Source organism: Lynx canadensis, chromosome B4, assembly GCF_007474595.2.
Source record: "Lynx canadensis isolate LIC74 chromosome B4, mLynCan4.pri.v2, whole genome shotgun sequence".
NCBI classification, from domain to species: Eukaryota; Metazoa; Chordata; class Mammalia; order Carnivora; family Felidae; genus Lynx; species Lynx canadensis.
Genome location: NC_044309.1, coordinates 90,829,149 through 90,852,441, shown reverse-complemented (window position 1 = coordinate 90,852,441; position 23,293 = coordinate 90,829,149). Strand labels below are relative to the sequence as shown.

The 23,293-nt window shown below is 42.0% G+C and overlaps 1 protein-coding gene across 3 annotated transcripts in view; it reads right to left on the bottom strand.

Moving 5' to 3' along the window:
- Nucleotides 1–23,293, bottom strand: part of IRAK3 (interleukin 1 receptor associated kinase 3) — a 64,754-nt gene extending 41,461 nt beyond the window's left edge. For 2 of the 3 annotated variants that reach the window (XR_003970450.1, XM_030323151.1), the window contains exons 1-4: nucleotides 23,079–23,293; nucleotides 6,520–6,702; nucleotides 1,107–1,165; nucleotides 432–486 (exon numbers count right to left, since the gene is read on the bottom strand). Coding sequence is in view for 2 of the 3 variants with exons in the window: in XM_030323151.1 (XP_030179011.1) it covers nucleotides 432–486; nucleotides 1,107–1,165; nucleotides 6,520–6,702; nucleotides 23,079–23,226 (445 nt within the window). In the remaining variant the exon portion in view is untranslated. The remainder of the gene's footprint in view (nucleotides 1–431; nucleotides 487–1,106; nucleotides 1,166–6,519; nucleotides 6,703–23,078) is intronic. The other variant, XM_030323150.1, reaches the window with a different exon arrangement.

The following is a 23,293-nucleotide window of genomic DNA, read 5'->3' as shown; positions in this document are numbered from 1 at the left end:
TAAAAGTGATATGGAAATAATGAGACTTTCATAGTGACCTTCGGCATTGCTCTACAAACATCTCTAAAGATCTCTGCAAGGGCTATCACAATTTCTAACACTATATAAAACCCAATGTAATTTTTAAATGTTTTCCTATGACACATAAAAATGCAAATTTCACTAACAGAAAGTATGAACCCCCCCCCACAGGGAAGAGACCACAATTATGTTCTCCATTGGCCAGTGGATTTTTAATATAACAATAATATATCATCCATCAGAACTTAGTGTCAGTCAAAGCTGCAAGTATTTCAACATCCATGAAAATTTTACCCTAAACCTGCATATTAATGAACAGTTAATGTGTTCATTGGATATTTGTCTCTGTAAGTTAACTTAAAGCAAAGCATGATTTAAAGTAAAAAAAAAAAAAAAAATTTTTTTTTTACCTTTTTCATTATGTTCAGGAATAAGAACATTATCCACTGTGACATTGGCTATTTCCTAAGAGAGGAAATACATACTGAAGTAATTCCATTTCATAAGCCTAGAAAGAACAGAACCTTAACAGAAATCCAAAGCTCCCCCTGGACTATACAGTGCAATAGAGCAGAATCTAATTTAGAAGAAAGCTAGTAGAAAGCGAAGTTACTTTATTTAATTCAACGGTATTCATTGCCTTATACATTTAAAGCTTCCATACTAACTACAAAAACTCAAGTATCAATGTCATAGTTACATTCAATTTTAAATGACTTCTAATGCTATAAAAAATGATCGCTGCCAATTTATTTGTTCCCATAAAGACCAACAGCAACATGCAAAATGCCAAGTAGAACAGGAAAATTAAAAGCTGAATTAAGACAAATGTGTAACTGGCAGCACTCTTACTAGTTCTAAGCCTTATCTATGACAGATCACTGAGAGGAGAAAGCTCTTCACTCCTTTCCCACAAATCTCTAGTTTCCTGAATCCCCAACCAAAGCAATGAGAAAGCTAAAGCTTTACTGGTTTTAAAAAAGTACTTGCAAACCATCATTTTTCTGTCTGATAATTTCATCCCCCATGCTCAATTATATATGCAACAGAGTTCAAGGTTCATTATCTCTGCACATACACTCTACCTTGGGTAACATGTTTGGAAATCTATCTCCATGATGACTCTGACTCTTCAAGGGTGCTCCTAAAAAGAAATAAAGAGAGGTAGATACAGATAAAATTTTATGTCTCTAATAAGCATGTTTTTTTTTCCTTTCTTAGACTGTGAAAATAAACACCTTGCTAGTAGTGTTAATTTCTAAAGTTCACTTGCATTCCCTTTGAATGGTTACAAATTAACATATGTAAATAGCTTTGTAATGATCAAATATTATTCAAACATGTTTTTGTTTACCTAACGTATAATACCTACCTTACATTATTGATAGACATCATTAAAAATATTAAAGTAGAGGGGCTCCTGGGTGGCGCAGTCGGTTAAGCGTCCGACTTCAGCCAGGTCACGATCTCGCGGTCCGTGAGTTCGAGCCCCGCGTCAGGCTCTGGGCTGATGGCTCAGAGCCTGGAGCCTGGTTCTGATTCTGTGTCTCCCTCTCTCTCTGCCCCTCCCCCGTTCATGCTCTGTCTCTCTCTGTCCCAAAAATAAATAAACGTTGAAAAAAAAATTAAAAAAAAATATTAAAGTAGAAAGTAGAAAATTGAAAGGAAAAAAGCAACATTGAATCAGCTTTTTGCCCATATATTTTAAAGTTGTATAATTATGGGATTATATCTCCTTAGGTTAGTTTATTTTGTATCCCCTCTTGTGCCGTAAGATATTAGAGGGGTGTGTGTGTGTGTGTGTGTGTGTGTGTGTGTGCGCGCGCGTGTGATCAGCCACAAACACCTGTCACCCCTCCCCAAATATACACTGTAACTTCTGTATGTTCTATTTGAATTGAGGTAGTCTATGTAGCTTCCTGCAAAAGATGAAAACCCTGAAGTATCTTGCTGTCACATCTGACATTTTGATTCAGACTTCAGAAAAATTTTATTTCATCTTCTAGTTTTTCTTTGACTGTATTCTAATGTTTTAAAAAACTACTTTGTTTAGAGGACCGGCAACAAAACATAACCAATTAATAACAGACCTCCTTGAGCAAACTACAAGCCTAGATCTAGCAGACATTCTCTAGAATATTCCATCCAAAAACAAAAGAATATACAAATACTTCACAAGAGCATGTTGAACAGTCTCCAGGATAGACCATATCTTGAGCGATAAAATGAGCCTCAATAAATTTGGAAGGACTGAAATCATACAAAGCATATTCTCTGACCACAATGCAATTAAAATAGAAATCAGTAATGGAAGGAAATTTGGGAAATTCACAAATACATGAAAATTGAACAACAAGTCCATAAATAACCAATGAATCCAAGAAGAAATCACAAGGGAAATTATAAACTACTTTCAGATGAATGAAAGTGAAAACACAACATACCAAAACTTATGGGATGTAGCAAAAGGAGCACTTAAAAGGAAATTTATAGTTGTAAATGCCTACCTTAAAAAAGAAAAAGGATCTTAAATCAATAACCTGAATTTTCACCGAAGGAACTAGAAAAGAAAGTGCTAAATTGAAGGAAGCAAAGGAAGGAAAGAATTAAGATTACAGTGGAAATAAATGAAATAGATAATATAAAAACAAAAGAGAAAATCAATGAAACCAAAGGGGTTCTTTGGAATAATCACAAAACTGATTTAGCTAGACTAACCAAGAAAGAGAGGAGACTCAAATTACTAAAACCAAAAACAAAGAGGAGACACACTACCAACCCTGTAGAAATAAAACGAATTGTAAGAGAATATGATGAACATTTGCATGTAAAAAATTAGATAACTAAGGGGCACCTGGGTGGCTCACTTAGTTAAGTGACTCTTGATTTCAGCTCAGGTCACAATCTTGAGGTTCGTGGGTTTGAGCCCTGCATCCGGCTCTGTGCAGGTGTAGAGCCTGCTTGGGATGCTTTCTCTCTCCCTCTCTCTGCTCCTTCCCCACTTGCGTGCTCTCTCAAAATAAATAAATAAACTTAAAAAAATTAGATAACTGAAATGGCACAGACAGATTCCTAGAAAGACACAAACCGCCATAACTAACTCAAGAAGAAATAAACAATCTGAATGGACCTATTGCAAGGAAAGAGACTGAATTAATAATTTAAGATTTCCTACACACAAAACCCCAGGCCTGAATGGATTCACAGGTGAATTCTATCAAATATTTAAACAAAATTTAACATCAGTTCTTTACAAATTTTTCCAAAATAGAAGAGGAGGAAACAACTCCCAAATCATTCTATGAGACCCAATATTATCCTAATACCAATGCCAGGTAAAACTTCACAGGAAAACTATAGTCCAATATCTCTTATGAACATAGATGCAGAAGTCTTCAACAACAACAAGTCCTCAATGAAATATTAGCAAAGTAAATCCAGAAACATGTAAGATTATATGCCATGATCAAGTGGGATTCATTCGGGAATCCAAGATTGGCTTACAATATGAAAATCAACCAATGTAATACACCACATTAATAGAATGAAGAACTAAACCCATGAAATCCACTAACCTATCGTAAAAACCCACGGAATAGAAGAGAATTCCCTCAATTTAATAAAGGGTATCTGTGAAAAGCCCACAAATAATGTCATACATCATTATGAAAAACTGAATGCTTTCCCCTTTACATCAGGAACAAGAAAAAAATGTCTGGTCTTGCCACTTCTATTCAACCTTATACCAGAGGTTCTAGCCAGGGCAATTAGGCAAGAAAAAGAAATAAACATCATGGGGAAGTATCGTGTAGAATAAAATTTGAACTAAGGGCACTAAAAGTCATTGTCCTTTTGTTGCCCATAAAAAGGAAGGCAATATTCATTGTCATATAAAATTGAAGATTCAAAATGGCTCTCCTAAGAAGCCAGCAGAAAACTGTGGATTTTATGTAAAAGTAGAAAACAATTATGACCATTGAAATATAAATGCAAAATGTGATATGTAAGAGCAGGCATACCAGAAATATAACGAAAGCAGGTAAGGATTCTCGTTTCTTGAACAACTAGGCTATGTCCTGAGATATGAGGGAATGCTTTATGGATGTGAAAACACCTAATGGCAGCCACCTGAATCGCAGGAATAGTGACTGGGAGGAAATACAAGACTTTTCTCAGGAGGACTTATAAGAAATTCCAAATCCACCAAGTGATCTCTCCTCTAAAATGAAAACCATCCCACCAAACTGACAATTTCAAGGGAAGGGAGGCAAAAATGGATATTTGAGCAAATAATGGATTATTTGGATAACTGGTAAGTCTGTCCATGGGAGCAACAAAGACTAAATCTTTTTATGCACTTTCAGTTAGGAACTCTAACTTCTAATTCATTGAGTAGCTATCATAGGAGACACGTGTTCAGTAGGCTCACTTAACGGTTTCCATGAATCATCACGCTGCTTCTTTGAACAAGCTAAACAACTAACATTTTAAAGATTTAGTTTCAAAGCATCCACTCAACAAGTTGCAATTAAATAATGCTATTTTTCTCAGCAAAGGACTCAGACCAAAATGCTATCCTCCTCTTCATCTCAGATTTACCTATCTCCTGATACTAGGGCAGTAAATAATTGTCTTTCCACCAATCAGCGAATCTCCTATTTTTAAAAATGAAATAAATTTTGCATGTGCAACAGGAGTCAAGCAAGGATGTGAAATTTTCGTTTACTCACAGTCCACATCATTCTCTGCTGTGTAAATAAACAACACAGAGAGTGAAAAGGTATCCTGAAATCTATTCCGGAATCTGTAAACGTAAAACATAACCCTGTGTCCTATCAGATTGGTGTGAGTTTATATTGTGAACGATAAGTTGTGTGTGTGGTTTCAGCAGCTGGAAAAGGCTCAGAGAATGAAAAGGCAGTGCATTTACAGTGTCCAGGGAGTCACTGTACTTTACTTGGTCAGTCACCTTCATAGTGAAGCATTCCATGGGACTAAACCAAGTGAGGAAAGAGTGACAAAAGAGATGAGCCACGTTTTACGGGAAATACCGTAGTGGGAGCCTATTGGGAACTGTCTAATATCCCATTAAACGTAAAAAGCATATAAAAGTCAATCTGAAGGTACAGTGTTCTGGTACAAATTTCGCAGGATTTTTTCTAGGTAGGGGTGATAAGGTAGAGTTATATTTGCATGCAAATATACGGAACTAAAAATACCTCTGGACAAAAGAGCCAAAAGAACAAGGATGCTGATTCAAAAGAATTTTCAGCCTAAGAGCCCTGAGTCTGTAACATAAGACCCAAGATCACTCAGGATCATTCTTGTTGAAGTGAATAAATCTAAAGTGGAGTAAACAGAACAGGGGACATTAGGAACTAATTTTATTGATAAAGAATGAACAGAAAAAGTTTCATGAGCTTTCCTCATCAGGTTGGTTTTAAAGTTTTTTTTTTTTTCAACGTTTTTTATTTATTTTTGGGACAGAGAGAGACAGAGCATGAACGGGGGAGGGGCAGAGAGAGAGGGAGACACAGAATCGGAAACAGGCTCCAGGCTCCGAGCCATCAGCCCAGAGCCTGACGCGGGGCTCGAACTCACGGACAGCAAGATCGTGACCTGGCTGAAGTCGGATGCTTAACCAACTGCGCCACCCAGGCGCCCCCATCAGGTTGCTTTTAAGTGTAAGTCATGACACAGCATCAGAAACACATAAGACAAATAGAGGGAGGTATTAGGCCACTGTGAAACGAGACTCGTAAGGCAGAGTTAGAGGCCCTGGCATAAAAACAGCACTGAAGATAAAAGATAAGCCCCAGGCATCATTTGCACTAAAATACAAGGGCGGAGGAAGAGAGAATCCAATTATATTTTGACTTATATGACAAAGCCAATTATAAAAGTATTTATGTTTTACTCAAACACTGTGATTCTGTTTACGATTCAAATAGTGTCAGAGTTTTGGATGGAAAACTGATTCTCTTAGCTAAGAGTGAAATGTTTAAACAAGTGTAATTTAGAGGTACCTGGGTGGCTCAGTCGGTTAAGCATCTGATTTCGGCTCAGGTCATGATCTCACCGCTTGTGAGTTCGAGCCCTGCATGGGGCTCTGTGCTGACAGCTCCAGCAAAGTCTGGAGCCTGCTTCGGATTCTGTGTCTCCCTCGCTTTCTGCCCCTCCCCTGCTCACACTCTGTCTCTGTCTCTATCTCGAAAATAAATATTTAAAAAAAATTTTTAATGTGTAGTTTACAAGTAAAAAATTTTAAAAACCTAAACAAGTGGTAGAAAGGACTGTGTTGTATAACATAGGCAATAAGGAAAGAAAGTGTCGCCCAAAAGAAGTGACAAAAGCCTTCAGATAAAGCCTCAGGTAAGGAATCCTTGACATATAGTATAACCAGTCATGGTCTTGAACAAAATGCAATATTTACATTTATAAATTGCAAACTCTATAAAATAGACAGAGAGCCACATCATAAAAATCATAAATGTTTACCATGATTCACAATTAAATGGATAGCTCGATGATGCCCCATCTCCTGGAGGATCTGTAACAAGTCACCGATGGTCTTGTTTTTCTGTGCCCAGGACCAGAGTAGTTCTCTTGTTCCACTTTTACCTTGGTCAACATATTTTTCGATGTGACGAACATCCAGCCAGCTGTTTGAAAGTCGCTCCGCTGTAGAAATCGCAACAGGAAGAACCCAACGATAGTTTACTTTTATTGGAATACATGTATAGGGATACTTTATATGTTTTAGTTCACATTATTTATAATTTTTATTTTTTTAATTATTTTTTTTAATGTTTATTTATTTTGAGAGAGAGAAAATGTGAGCACAAGCAGGGCAGGGGCAGAGAGAGAGGAAGAGAGAAAATCCCAAGCAGTGTCCTAGCTGTCAGCACAGAGCCCGATACGGGGGTCGACACAGAACTCAATCCCATGAGCCATGGGATCGTGACCTGAGCTGAAATCAAGAGTTGGTCACTTAACCGACTGAGTCACCCAGACACCCTGTCTCATACCTTTATCCTCTGGAAAGTCTAAAAAATTTAAAAAGCCAGATACACATGGATGGATAAAATCCAATTGTCATCCGAGTGTGGTCGTGGGGACCCTCAACACGTCACCCTAACTGGCTATGGAAATCAGCCTTTTCTTCTGCCACACACAAATCTGGAAGCTTCTCTCCAGCAGTAACCAAGGTAACCTCATTGGAGGACTCACCTATCCCCCAGTGATACTCTCCAAAGGTTGATGTCCTTTTAAAAGACGAACAGGGGCTCAGACCTGAGAAGTGTAATAAGCCCCCTACAGAACTATCTCTGTTCAGTCTATTTCAGACTCTAAAAGACTCTAAAGTTTTAAAAAATTTCTTAGGGAGCTACTACACTAGTTATAGTACTTGAATTTTTTTTTTAACATTTATTTATTTTTGAGAGAGAGAGAGCACGCACCCACGAGTGGGAGAGGGGCAGAGAGAGGGAGACACAGAATCCAGAGCAGGCTCCACGTTCCAAGCTGTCAGCATAGAGGCTGATGTGGGGCTCGAACTCACGAACTGTGAGATCAGGACCTGAGCAGAAGTCAGACACTTAACCCACTGAGCCACCCAGGCACCCCAATAGCTGCGGTATTTGAATCAAGACATCAGAAAGACAAACATCTTTTGATTTAATATGGCATCCCTTCTCCCCACATTTTCAGTCCTCCAAGGGTTTGCTAGACTATTCAGTTTCCTTCAACTTTCTGTTTTTGCTGAGAGTATAAGTACATCCTGAAAGTTGACAGAGATCACAATATGCAACCATAACTGTCCCCCTCTTCCTGTGGACCAAAAATGGACTCGGTAGATATTACCAGTGCTCACCAATATTTCCAATCTTCTGCCCCTTCAGAGAGGATTACATCTTCCTGCCCTGGGTTAGTTATGCCTATGTGTCCCTTTCAGCCAGGAACACTGAAGAGCCAGGGGGCAATTCACCAGGCACCCATGCTCGCCACCAGGTATAAGCACATGTTGATACGGGGGTGCTTCAAGATCAAAGCCACCTGGAATGCGGGGCCACCTCATGAGGTCAGCTGTTCTGGACTCTCAGTGCTGTTCCCACAAGCAAAAAGCAAACTTCGGTTATGTTAACCACTGGCAGTGAATTGGGTAGTGCTTGTTACTGCATATAACTTAGTCTATCCTGGTCAATGCCCATAAAGTTTCATCTTAAGCGTTATGTTATTCAGTCACATCTTGTATCAGAAAAGGGTGAAAGGGGGGCGCCTGGGTGGCGCAGTCGGTTAAGCGTCCGACTTCAGCCAGGTCACGATCTCGCGGTCCGTGAGTTCGAGCCCCGCGTCAGGCTCTGGGCTGATGGCTCAGAGCCTGGAGCCTGTTTCCCATTCTGTGTCTCCCTCTCTCTCTGCCCCTCCCCCGTTCATGCTCTGTCTCTCTCTGTCCCAAAAATAAATAAACGTTGAAAAAAAAAATTAAAAAAAAAAAAAAAGAAAAGGGTGAAAGGAAGCGGCATATCCGATAAAGGATGATGAAGTTGAGACATTCAACTGGAATGTATGCTTAGGCTGTAAAGGAAAAAACAGCTACAATAACGTATCTGACATCATTAAGTTGGACTGTTTTTGCCTTTCCTCCATATTTTAAGTTCTGGCAAGAATATCTTTATTATCTATTTCTTGGAAGAGATGATGTCTCATGAAGAGGCAAGGACTATCCAACTGTCAATATATGTTTTAGATACCTTCACACTAAAAAATAGAAGGGGACCTTCAAAGCAAAAATATTTATCAAGATATAGTAACTCTCTATTTTTTTTAAATTAAGTTTGCTTTAATGTTTATTTTTGAGAGAGAGAGCGGGAGAGGAGCAGAGAGAGAGAGAGAGAGAGAGAGACAGAATCTGAAGCAGGCTCCAGGCTCTGAGCTGTCAGCACAGAGACTGACGTGGGGCTAGAACCCACGGACCGGAAGATCATGACCTGAGCTGAAGTCAGATGCTCAACCGACTAAGCCAGCTGGCACCCCAGTAACTTAATTTTTAATGTATTTCTTTTGATGATGTGATCTACCTATTTGGTTGAGGCACACTTTTCATAAACACTTTAACTATTTCTAAAAGCTCTTAGGGGAAATAGTGCAAATCGGTACAATTTGTTAACAGGCCCAAAATGGCGTCACTTAGGCCAAGTCACCAAATGGGGCTAAATACCTAATCCAGTACTGTAGTTTCAACCTGCATCAGAAATATAAATCTTACCCAGTTAGTCAGGAATTTTCTAATCAGTTCCTTTGAAGTAATCTGTTACATGGGCCCTCTGTATCCCCAAAGGAAGATGAGGTAATCTGCATGATAAGACCCCCTGCTCTTCTCCCTAAGGGAAAGAATCTTGCCAGGAACAATCCTTTTTTTTTTTTTTTTCCTTTAAGTTTTTGTTTATTTATTTTGAGGGGAGGGGGAGGGGCAGAGAGTGAAGGAGAGAAAATCCCAAGCAGCTTCTCTGCTGAACTGGGGCTGAAACCTATGAACCGTGAGGTCATGACCTAAGCAGAACAATACTTTTCTTTTGCTAATAATTTTTCTTGCCCCACCATCTTTCCTGGAAAATAACCTTCCATTTTGTACAACTCCCCGGAACTCCCTTCTACTTGCTAGACGGAATACTGACTGATTCATGAATTATTAAATAAAGCCAATTAAAGTCTTCAGATTTACTTGGTTGAATTTCATTTTTTTAACAAGTTCAAACATTTGTTGACTGTGCTAGTAGTATAGTAATTGCATACATCAAGTGTATGTGCAGCAAGAAGAGGGGTCCCTAACTAAAAATGGGGGCCTCATGGAGGTGCCTGGCTGGCCCAGTCGGGGGAATGTGCAACTCCTGATCTTGGGATTGTGGGTTCAAGCCCCATGTTGGGTGTAGAGATTACTTAAAAATAAAATCTTAAAAAAAAGGCGGTCGGGGGGGGGGGGGCACCTGGGTGGCTCAGTCGGTTGAGCGACCCATTCTTGATTTCGCCGCCCAGGTCATGATCTCACGTTTCATGAGATGGAGCCCTGCATTGGGCTCTGGACTAACAGCACAGAGTCAGCTTGGGACTCTATCCCTCTCTATCTCTCTCAAAAAGATAAGGGCATCATGGAAAGCTTCCTAGAGGAATGGTTTCTGGAGCCTGAGCCAAGTTTAAAATTATGCATACTTCTAAAGAGAGGCCGATACTCAAGGAATTATTGGAATTAATATACTATACTGGGGAGAAAAAAAATCATGGGAATTTCAGTTGGGAAACAAAATAAAGGAATGAACTGTGAACCCCAAAAGTAGACTACATTGTCTTCAAAAGAGAAGTCTCCATCAAGAGAGAGGACCCTTGTGGCCCCCTGGGTATACGCATGAAAATGTGTGTTTATTCGTGGCTCTGCCATTCGCCTATGGTACAACTCTAGGCAAGTCGCTGAGCAATTTCAAACTTCTCATCAGTAAACATCCTCTGAAGTCCATTTGAAGTCCCTCCCAAAACAGACACTAAATTTGGTTGCCCCTCTCTGGTCTGCTGATTATAGCAGCACTGACCTTAAAATACCTCTTCCAGTCTTTAGAACACTTCCCAGTCTCCAGATTAACATTCCAACAGGGGAACACTAAATATCAAATCTCAGCAAAGTGAAAGTTTAGGTTTCTACTTTTTCTATTAGTAGATTACTTGGCTGACATTTATAGAGTATCAGGCATAATGTACCATATAAATTAATAATACTTATACAACATACAGCAAGCTTGTATAAAAAAATAAAATAAAACAGCTCCGTCTCAGGGTGCCTGGCTGGCTCAGTTGGAAGAGCATGTGACTCTTGGTCTTGGGGTCATGAGTTCAAGCCCCACGCTGGTGTAGAGATTACTTAAAAAAAATTAATTAATTAAAAAAAAAGCAAACAGTTCCCTCTCTACTTTAAAACTCCGGATAAGACATGACCTGATTTTGGGATGAGACCTGAAGGGAGATGACAGCCTTGTGGGCTACCACAGTCAGGGAGGAGTATGAGGGTGGGACGTTGTCACCAGCTAGACCCCAGGACCTGGCCTTTACTATCCACCTGCTACACGCATTAACTTTTGTGTTACATTTTTCCCTAAGCTCTACTTTCTGGCTTTTCCCTTAACTCAGACAAATGAAACCCAAAACCACCCCCCCGCCCCCGCAACAACCCCAGGTGATGGCGACTGCCTTGACAAGACCTCCTACTGGCCCAGACCACCCAGATCATTTGTGCTAAACCAGCCTGGAGCTTGTGCGGCTGGCCCATGGAGTGAGCTGTGGAATAACTTATGATTATCTTTATCTCATTATAATACTAAAATCTCCACCCAAGGAGGAGCTTCAGTGTCATTTACATAACACACGATGTCATATTGTCATGTTTCCTTAAGGTGCATGTGTGATGTTATGCTCACCTCTACACAGGAAGACAAGGCTTCCCAATCCAAATATTCATCCTAACACTGAACAAAAGGAACCCATTCACCCTCTCTCAGGCAGTCATGGCTTTGGAAGCCAGTACCCATGATCTTATTTGCCACATACAAAAGTTTTCTTTGTGGGAAAACACAACCTGGTGCAGTTTCTGACTCACCAAGGCACCAACTCATGTTTGTTCGGTTACGACATCCACTCACTTTACAACAGGGTTGAATTGGGACAAAACAGAAGAGCCTGTCAGATGGGGAATTGTTCCAGAAATGAAGGAAAGGGCCTGAGAGGGCAAAGAAGAGGCCAGTATACTTAGAGCAGAGGGTTCACGTTAAAGAAAAGATGAACAAGCCCCATGGGGTCTCCCTGTTACCTTTGTAGGTACGCACTTGGCACATAGTAGATGTTCAATATGTATTTGCTGAGTGACAGAGGCCCTGGGTGTTAGCACACAAACTTAAGCTCTATTCTGAAAGTAAACAAGGCCAAAGATTTCTGAGAAGGCGGTGCAAAGATGGAAGCTTTAGTTTTGGGAGGATCCATCTGGCCGCAGAAGTACCAGGAGTCTCATATACCATATTTGCACATAAAAAGGTAAAAACATTTTATGGCTCACAATTCTCACAGTAGAAAAGGAATGGTTTAGGGGCACCTGGGTGGCATCCAACTCTCAGTTTCAGCTTAGGTCATGATCTCACAGTTTGTGAGTTCAAGCCCTGCGTCGCATCAGGCTCTTTGCTGACAGTGCAGAGGCTGCTTGGGATTCTCTCTCTCCCTCTCTCTCTCCCTGCCCCCTCCCCTGCTCATGCTCTCTAAATAAATAAACAAACAAACAAACAAACAAACTTAAAATTAAAAAAGGAATAGTTTATAACCCCAAAGGAGATCTAGAGTTAACTTTTCAAGTCCCAGGGAATATCGGATTTCCCACATCATTCTAGTCCCCAGTTTTCTTTTTCTTTGTTCAGTTTCTGAATTTCCCTTTTAAGAGTGCAACAGGCCATGATTCTGTGCTCTCCCACCTTGTGACTTGAGACACAACAGATACCAAAAGAGCTGAGGTTTTACTTCCCTAACACTGACCAGGATCAAAGGGTTCTGAGTTTGCACCAGGTCTATGGAAAGCAAAGGCATTTTTCTAGTAGCAACAGTTCATGGAGTATAACTGGCCCAGGCTCAGTTGAAATGGATACCGCATGCATGGGTTGCTTCCAGGATAAGAAACGAAATACATTTTCTCTTTCTCTAACTGGTGATTCATAGTACAAACCTTAATAGCTTTTCTTCAATGATGATGCATTCTGCATAGAAACACCACTAACGAGCATTATCAGCATCCATAAAGTGTATAATTCATTTAGGTCAAATTCTAGACAAGAGCTTCAATGTGATGATACAGGAAGGCAAACTCTTGACATGTTTATTAGTCAGATCCTTCCATATTCATAGTGTTCTCTAATCCTTTCTGTTTTCTTCCAGAACATAGATCTTTGTTTATTCATGGCACTAAACAAATAAAGAGTAAAGTTCTCAATGACTAATTGTGTTGTTAAACTTAAGAGCATTCTAAATGAAAAGATAAATTAAGAAAAATACACTGTTGGGGCTTCTGGGAGGCTCAGTCTGTTGAGCGTCCAACTTCGGCTCAAGTCATGATCTCCTCGTTCCCGAGTTCCAGGCCTGCATCGGGCTCTGTACTGACAGCTCAGAGCTTGGAATCTGTTTCAGATTCTGTGTCTCCCTCTCTCTCTCTGTCCCTCCCCTGTTCTCTCTCTCTCTCTCTCTCTCTCTCTCTCTCTCAAAAATAGATAAACATTAAAAAGAATTTTTTTAAGAAAAATATGCTATAGTTAAGTATTGTTTAAAAAAAATTTTTTTTTGGAAGGCAAATCTTTTCTTTGAAAGGCATCTTGGCATAATAGAAGCCAAAAAGTCCACCTGAACAGTTCAGATTAGTTTATCTGAAGATACTGATTGCTTAATACTCATTTGACACTCAAAGGTCCTTTTGGGCTCTGTTTGAGAGAGCAAGACTATCTAGGTAATGCTAACCACTGGGGAATTCAACTGCAGAAAGCACTCTCCACATGCAAATATGTCTCTGAAGGGATTTTTTAGACTAATGCAACACACCCTTGTTTGGAATCTTTGTATTTGCATATAACCACAAGTCAAAACCCCTAGTAACTTAAGACTGCACTCTTGCAAAGTTTGTTTTGAGACAATATAATGGGAAAAGGAAAAGAAGTCTCCCTTTCTTCCTACAAAGACACAACCCAATTAGGCATTCTTTTAAAAGAACATTTAAGATTGAAGATATTTTTAATTCAAAAGAAATAACACAAGTCAAATGTGTCAGTTAGCTCAACTCCTCTTACCAGACTATAGCATTAAAACCCACTAGCTAAACATAGGGGAAGGGAAGGAAAAATAAGATAAAAAGAGAGAGGGAGGCAAACCATAAGAGACTCTTAAACACAGAGAACAAAAGGAGGGTTACTGGAGGGGAGGTGGTGGGGGGGGGGATGGGCTAAATGGGGGATGGGCATTAAGGAGGACACTTGTTGGGATGAGCACTGGGTGTTATATATAAGTGATGAATCACTAAATTCTACTCCTGACATCATTATTACACTATATGCTAACTTGATTTAAATAAAATTAAAAAAAAAACCCACTAGGTAATAAATTTTACAAGAAGTAATTCTTATCCATACTTAAGCTTATGTTTACTTTTTACCCATACCTGAGCAGGACTCATATTCCATGGAAGGGCTATGCATGATTTTTCACGTATCCTTCTGCCCTACTCCCTCCTCAATCCCAGACTCAGGTAAGGACCTAACATTAACTACCTCTGGGAGAAAATTTTACAACAGTTCACCCTGAACACCAGCATTGCAGTCTGAAGCAGAGCTGTGTAATTCCTTACCCAGGTTATGATCAGTACTATCTCCCCATGTTTTCTTCCTTTGTTAAACTTCTTTATAAAATGTGTATAGGCTGGGGCACCTGGGTGGCTCAGTCGGTGAAGCGTCCGACTTCGGCTCAGGTCATGATCTCATGGTTTGTGGGTTCCAGTCCCGTGTCGGGCTCTGTGCTGACAGCTCAGAGCCTGGAGCCGGCTTCGGATTGTGTGTCTCCCTCTCTCTCTGCCCCTCCCCCACTTGCAGTCTGCTTCTGTCTCTCAAAAATAAATAAATGTGTAAAAAAAAAAATGTGCATAGGCCTGTTGCCTACCTTAAATTGGAAAATCCCTAAAAGCAGGGACCATGACTTGTATCAGGTACAACGCTTTGTTTGATATTTTGCCCAAGAAGGTTTTGGATATTTAACAGACATCTGTTCATTATTCATTCAATCGCAGATATTTATTGAATGCCTACACTGTACTACGTACACTTTCAGATGCTAAAGGAGTAAGCAGGACATAAGGCAAACAAAAAATTCCCCGCCTGTGAGAAATAAGCCCACTGACCCAATCAAAGGAGGGATGTTGAGACTCAGAGCACAGTGAAGGGAAGCTTTAATCAACGTTCTTGCAAGAGCGGGGTATCTAATGAACAGGCAAACTGGGGGAAGTCACAGCAGACAACTTATCTCCTAGTATGTAAGCCCCTCCCCTGGTTCCTCATTGGCTGAGTACTATAGCAGTGACAGCTTACCTGGATGTTGCCTGTCCACGTAAGGCAAAAAGTAGTCTGATTGGCACAAATGTACATTCCCTGAGGTGACACAGAGACCTTCGGTCCCTTTTCCCTCTGTACTTTGGCGCATGTTCATTGCAAAGCGCGCAAAAATAAGCACAGGAAAGAGAGAGGGGAAGAACCAGGAAGCGAAGTGTCTAAGGGTTTGGGACTCCACTATGGGGTGAGGGGGCTCATACATATTCCCAATAGGTTGCAAACCTATCGTTAGGCAGCACAGCTTTTATTTGGTATTTCTAAAAATGACTCCTCCCGCTTACTTCTCACACTGTCCCCTTGAAGCTTACTTCTAGATTGGCAAAAAAAAACAAATAAAAATCTACAAAATATTTGAAAGATGGTAAGTGATGGAGAGAAAAAGGAAGCAGGAAAGGGGCATAAGGAGGAGGGGAGTGTCTAGTTTAGTTTAGTTTAGTTTGAGAGACAGAGACAGTGTGAGCAGGAAAGGGGCAGAGAGAGAGGCAGAGAGAATCCCAAGCACTGTTGGGCAGTGCAGAGCCCAACAATGAGGCTTGAACTTGCAGAGCTCCAACTCACAGACTGTGAGATCACGACCTGAGCCTAAACCAAGAGTCAGAAGCTCAACTGACTAGGCCACCCAGGCGCCCTGGGAGGGGTGTTGATTTTAAAAGAGTGATCAGGAGAGATAATAGTTCATCAAAAACACAAAGGAGGTAAGGAAATGAGCCTCAAGGCTACCCACAGGAAAATGTTCCTTGCTTGTCCGAGGAGGCCAATGGAGCTGGAGTGGAGCAAACAAGAAGGAAGTGAGAAAAGGCATGTAGGACTTTGGTGTTTACCGTGAGGTGGGAAGCTACTGAAGGGTTCCGAACAGGGCAATGATATAATATCCCCTGCATATATACTTCAGTTCACCGGTCGGTGGCTGTGCTGAAAAGAGACTCGAGGAGGGCCAGGGTGGTAGCAGCAGGGAGCCCAGTTAGGAGGCCGCTGAAATTAGCCAGTGGGATCTCACGGTGGTTTGGACCAGGAGGGCTGTGGAGGCTGTGGTAAGAGGTGATTAGATTATTAGATAGATCCTGAAGGCAGAGTTACCAGTATACACTGAGAGACAGGAGGTGGCTTGTGAGAGAAAGCTAGAAGTCACAGAAGACTAATACTTTCGGCTTGAACAAATGAAGGATGGGGTTGCCATTAGCCAAGATGGGGAAAAACTTTGGGGGAGGGAAGCATTTCTGGGCTGTTAAGTTGGAAATATCTGTCAAGTAGGCAAACAGAGAGATGGTACTGATGTTAAGAGGGAGACCTGGGCTAGAAATGTGGCATTATTACCATACAGATGCAATTGACAAGATAGTGGGTAAAGTAGATAAACAGAAAAGAAGAGGGCCATGGACTAATCCCAGGGGCATTCGAGGAGGTCAGAGAGATAAAGAGGAACCTGTAAGAAGACAAGAAAATGAAGAGAGTGTGAATTCTAGAGGTAAAGAAAGTGCTTCACGGAGGAAGGAGTGATCAACTATGTCAAATAAAAAGAGACTGAGAACTGACCATTGAGTTTAGCTGCTGTGACCTTGGATGAGAGGAATTTTAATGGAGCAGTGGGGCATGAAACCCTGATTGGAGCGGGTTCAAGGGAAAATGGAGGGCCTGGAATATAATACACAGAATTTTGTCTTAAAGGGAACAGAGAAATGGGGTGGTAACTCAGAGTAGAAGTGAGATCTAGAGAGAACACTGCAAGATCAGAGAAATTACATGGTGGTCAAGAGAACACAGGCTCTATTCCACTTTCAGGGAGGGGAAGCATAACTCTCTCTTCCTTAAGTGTGGGCTGCACATGGTGACTTTCTTCCAAAGAGTATGCCAAGAGGGAGAAGTATCAGTGTAGAAAACAGACAGACACTACCTCAGCTATGGTTAACAGCAACAGCGCTAAGTCATGTAAACAGTGGGCACCCTTGATATGATGTAATGAAAATAGCACTTTACCTCTGCCTCTCAAAAATCCATAACTTCAGTCTAGTCATGAGTAACACATCAGTCAAATCTTAGTCAAGGGACATTTTACAAACTGTAGACCAGTGCTCCTCAAAACTGTCAAGGTCATCAAACACTAGAAAAGTCAGAGAAACGATCATGGCAAAGAGGAGCCTAAGGATACATGATGGCTAACTAACCTCTGGATGGGATCCTGGAAGAGAGAAGGGGCATTAGGCAAAAATGAAAGAAATCCCAATAAGATATGGACTTTAACAATAACATATTGATATTGTAACAAATGTACCAGACTCTGGGGGATAAGCTTAGGAATCCCCCAGGGTCTACACCAATGGGTTAACAGGGCATAAAGAAACACAAAGTCATAAAATGCTCACACCTGAGTTTGGGTAAACAGATTGGCACTTTAAGGATAGGGAGGCACAAAGGTGGCAAGAATAGGGAGGCACAAAGGTGCCAAGAATAGGGAGGTGCAAAGGCACCCCAAAACAGGGAAGGGGTGCTGAACCTCTAGATATACATACAGAGAGGCAAAGGCCTGAAATAGAATCGGCACAAAGGTGCCCAATACATAGGAATAACAAGATTAGATATTCAGGGTGAAAGCACCCCAAGTTTAGTACTACAGCAGAAAGCTGCTTTCATAGGAGAATAGGGACAGGTTAGGTAAATTGGTGAATTGGACTCTGGACCTCTGCGCTGCAGGCAAAGCAGCCGGAGCGGAGATGGTTAACAAACGAAAAGGTGTCTTGTTAACCCTGAGGTTATTCCCCCTGTCTGTCTCATCCCCTAGGCTGGCAAAGATAAACAGACACAGTGCCTCCTGTCTGCCGTTAACAACCATCTACCCATCTGCCCGGTGCCTGGATTTTGTTTTATATTGACCCAAACCCCAAACACTGTATATCTTCAAAATTCCCCTTTCCCCCCCACATCCACAAGTTAATGTGCCGAGTTTCTTTGTCTCTTTGTACACACCCATCACGTTTGCAAGCCTTCTGATCTGAATAAATACGAGGCAAGGACGCTTATTCGGGGTTCTTATCTCCCCCCCCCCCCCCCGCCGACATTAGCCGTCTCTCGTTTTAATCCTGCATCCGCTCTTTTGCTAGACAAAAGAGAACTTTAGACTTAGATTCTACAACACCAGACTAGTGTAAGATGTCAATAACGGGGAAATTGAGTGCAGAGTACGTGAGAAAGACATTAAATATATAAGAATTCTTCTTGTCTGTAAATTTAAAACTGTTCTAAACCATAAAGTCTACTTAAACATTTGTAAAATTTTTTAAATCTATTTTGAGACACAGAGAGAGGGTGAGTGTGTGTGTGTGCGTGTGCACAAGCAGGGGAGAGGCAGAGGGAAAGGGAGAGAATCCCAAGCAGGCTCTGTGCTGTCAGTGTAGATTCTGTCGCAGGGCTCGATCCCACGAATGAACTGGGAGATCATAACGTGAGCCAAACTTAACCGACTGAGCCCCCCAGGCACCCCTAAACATTTTTTTAAAAAGAACATAGGCTCTGGAGTCTGACCATCTGATTAGAAACCTAGTCTGTGCTTTACAAGACCGTGACTTGAGGTAATTTGCTTATATTCTCCGAGAGTCCGTTTCCCTACCTATAAATGGGAATAGGAAAAGTGCCTACCTCACAGGATTTTTGTGATAAAGGACACACTCCATAAAGTGCTTAGCACAGAGTATCTGGCAAAGAGTAAACAGGAGATTGCAGCTACTATCGTTATTATTCCTATAATTTTAAGTCTTTAATATTCAAATACATATTTAATGTAATTTTAAATTTAATGATGAATTACATTAAAATGATGAATAATAATTGCTCTGATAATTTCTTTTTTTTAAGAAGAGGAAATCTAAATACAACCATTACAGACTATCTGTAAAAGGGTTTCCTTCTCAATGTATCATAAGCATTGAAAGGTTTCAATTTCATTCGAATAACACTCAATAACCCTCTACCGTAAAGTAATGAAATGACTTGCCACCAAGTACACATGTTCCCATGTCTGTAAGATAGTATAAAATAAATAACATTTTCGATTTGGGCTTCTACTTTCATTGCGAAGCCATAAAATCATCACCAACCAGAGAATGTTAACCTAGTGATTACACTATTCTTAATAACAATACATGATAAAAGTGACTTGAAGAATAATATGTAGAATACGTTTAAAGATAAAGAAAAGTAGGGGCGCCTGGATGGCGCAGTCGGTTAAGCGTCCGACTTCAGCCAGGTCACGATCTCGCGCTCCGTGAGTTCGAGCCCCGCGTCAGGCTCTGGGCTGATGGCTCGGAGCCTGGAGCCTGTTTCCGATTCTGTGTCTCCCTCTCTCTCTGCCCCTCCCCCGTTCATGCTCTGTCTCTCTGTCCCAAAAATAAATAAAAAAACGTTGAAAAAAAAAAAAAAAGATAAAGAAAAGTAAGTGGAGGAGCACCTGGGTGGCTCAGTTGGTTAAGCCTCCAACTTCGGCTCGGGTCATAATATCACGTTCGTGAGTTCAAGCCCTGTGTCGGGCTCTGTGCTGACAGCTCAAAGATTCTGAGAAGCAGACAGCCTGCTTCAGATTCTGTGTCTCCCCCTCTCTCTGCCCCTCCCCTGCTCATGCTCTGTCTCTCTCTCAAAAGTAAATAAACAAAAAAAGAGAAAAAAAAGAAAATTAAGTGGAGAAGTGAAAGAGTATGGTAAAATAACTGTTATGTGTATATATTTTTTAAATATTTATTCATTTTGAGAGAGTGCATGTGCCCGCATAAGCAAGGGAGGGGGAGGGAGAGGAGGGGAAGAGAGAGAGAGAGAGAGAGGGAGAGAGGGAGAGAGGGAGAGAGGGAGAGAATCCCAAGCAGGCCCCATGCTCAGCACACAGCCAGACGCAGGCATCAAGCTCATGACCGTGAGATCATCACCTGAGCCGAAATCAAGGGATGGACACTCAACTGACAGAGCCACCCAGGCGCCCCCAAAATATCTATTAAGATGCCACTAAAGAAGAGAATTTGGCCTAAGCAAAGGCTCCCAAACCAGGCTGTGCTTCAGACTCACCTGTAGGGCTCAGCAAAAACCAGAAAGATGCAGGATCCTCAAAGCAGACCTACTGAATTGACAGCTCTGAGCCATCTGTGTCTTTAAAAGGTTGCACGGATGATTCCGGCTTGCGAACGACTAGGCTGCCATATGATCTATCTGTGGTGGAGCTGCCTTTGCAAATATAGTCTGATGTTCACCATCATCACAATCGGCTTGAGACAGTCTTACCTATGACGGTTGTTCTCTATATGGAATCTAGACACTCTGTATCTTTAGGCTCTCCACTGTCCTGAGCATAAATAGGGCTGTCTCCTTGATTCAGTCCCCTAACACTCTCCTCCCTCTACCCTCTAAGGTCAAGTTTTCCCTCCCTGCACCTCTTCCCCTCTTTCTCCTTTCACAGTGCCAATAGGGAAACGGCATGCTTAAACATGGGCAGTTGCCCTCAACCACCCTGAATTGAGCCAGGCTTCCTTTCTTGCTGAGCCAATAATTCATGAGGCAGCTGGTCTGTTCTAGATCTCCTTTCAGAGCTATGTGGTCCAGCTATGTGCATAATAAATTATAGCTAGGGAATCAAGGGCTAGACATTTTAGATTCTTCTCCTATGAAAGAATATACAAAGGGACAATGGCCAGACTATATATAAAAATAGAACTGTGACCCACAAGATGCATCAAGCAGCCCAGAATGCCAATCTACTACCTAGGGTGACTAGTCTGGGATGTTATATTAGCATCTGTAGCAACTAGTTCCGGAAGCCAAACAATAATCGCTATAGCAATCAGCCCCAAATAGTCAGGACTTGATCAACAAGGGACAGCTTTCCTAATTTTTGCCCCTGCTTCCAGTTTAGGGCCATCTGGAAAAAGTCAAATATGCTCCCTAAACAATCACATAGAATGCTCTCCTGCTAGTTAGCTTGTCCATAGCTTCTCCATGTCAACTGCTTCCAATAAGGACAGACCTGAAGCCTTCCCCTTTTTTCCAACATAAAGCTTTTCCACTCCTCAGCTTGCCTTTGGGTCTCTGTCAGATGCGAGTGATGGTGGCTGACTCCCTTGCTTTGAATAAACAGCCCGAGCTTGTTCTCATTTGGGTGGTCTGATTTCCACAGCTAGAAAAATGGGGCTGCATGTGTGAGATGGCTCACTGAATTGTTCTTTCATGGCTGAAATGACTACACTTTAGAGAGGCTGAGATACAGCGGAAAAGAGCACAGAAGTCAGGACTCGTGACCCTGAGGAAGTCAGGGTCGGGAAGTGTAGAGTGGCTGTAGGTTAAGGGCACAGGCAGTGGATCCCAACTGCCATGGTTCGAATCCTGGCTCTGCCGCTCCTTAGCAGTGTCAATTTGGGCAAGTAACTTAATGTATATGTACCATGATTTCCTCCCCTATTGAAACAGTGTGATGATAATCGCACCTACCTCCCAAGGGCAATTGGAAGTGTTATATGAGACAGCCCAGGTAAAGCACGGATATCTGTATTTCAGTGCTGAGAGAGAGAGAGAGAGTCCAGCAATTCTGGGTTGGACTTCCTGAAAAGTGGCAGTGACCTGGGACTGAGGACTAACTGCCCCTTTCAGATGGGACATATGTTCTTCATTTCCAGTCTTCAACCTGCCTTACTCATTTATGATAGCTGCCTGGCCCTATTCATTACCTGTGGGTTGGACTAAAAAAGTTTCTCTCACAAACGTAGTAATTCCAGGAAACCAATGGGTGCTAAAACTGCCCATGCCATTACCCATTTCAAAAAGATCTGGTGTAGAAAGGATCTTACCCCTCAAACGCATACTGGAACTCTCTATGCTTTCCAGAAGCCAAAGAGTCAAGCACCCTTTTCTGAGATGTTTACATCAGGGTCATACTTTGAAAGTGACAGAGCTTATAATATAATTTACACTAACTCAAAGCCCAATGCCACATTCCAGAATGTGTGACCATATTGCTCATCAACACAAAACTTTTTTCTCATAGGTCTTGTGCTATTGTTTAAAATAAATGAATAAGACAATTTCAGAGAATCAGGGCTAAGTTATTTTGACATGACTGTGTTTATTTTCAATCATATTAAATGTGGCATCATGGAAGATCAAATCTAACAAAAACCCCTGTACTTATCAAAACAAAGGATTTTTGTCCGAATTCTGGTGAAGACACTCAACACTTGCCTAAAGCAGTCGGTTGCCCAACTCCCCAATGGCTGCATAAAATGGGAGTCTTAAAAGCCAATTTTCTAGATTAAAATAAAAAGCCAGCATCTAGCATAAACTTTCATGCCACAAATTGGGTAAATAAGCCAGAAATACTTAATGAGGAAAACTGGGAGCCACATTAATTACAAATCGTATTCTACTTTAGCATTTCACCTGAAGTTTAAGGAAGGTGGGTGTACTTGGAAGTGGGCTGAAAACACCAAAGGGTACACTGAAAGGCACAAAAATGTTTTGATATGAAGATTATATTCTGGGGTAATTTTGCAGTAAGAGGACATCACATAGGCGTTCTGATTGAAAATACTCTGAACCAAGCAAAGGAGGCACAGTTGATAAATATTAGATGGTTTCACGCGGGTTGCCGCTTTTCCCAAGCCTCCGCTCACTTAATCTTGCACAGACACCCCAAGTGTCTTTGAAAGAGAGGGGGGAGCTCTCCTTCGGGCCTCGGGGCGTGTTTGCCTCCTTCCCGGGGCGAGGAAAGGGCAGCCTCCCCGTCGGAAGACCCCGGAGGCCGCGCGGCCCCATGCGGGCCGGACCGCGGGCTGCCCGGCCGCGAAGGCGGCGGGCCCGGCTGAGCATGCGCGCCGCGTCCCCGCCGCCCCCCGCCCCGCCCGCCCCGCCGCAGCGGCGGGCCGCGCTCACCGAGGCCGCGCCAGCCCAGCGCGCCGTCGCAGCTGTCCAGGACCGCGCACAGCTCGCCCAGCAGCGCCGGCGGGAGGTCGAACAGGAGCGTGTGCGCCGAGAGCGTACCGCGGGCCCCGCCGCTCGCCGCCGCCGCCGTCCAGGCCATGGCTCGGCCGCCGGAGACCAGGGGCCAGTCCGAGGAGGGATGCGGAGCCCAGGCCTCTCCGCGCCCG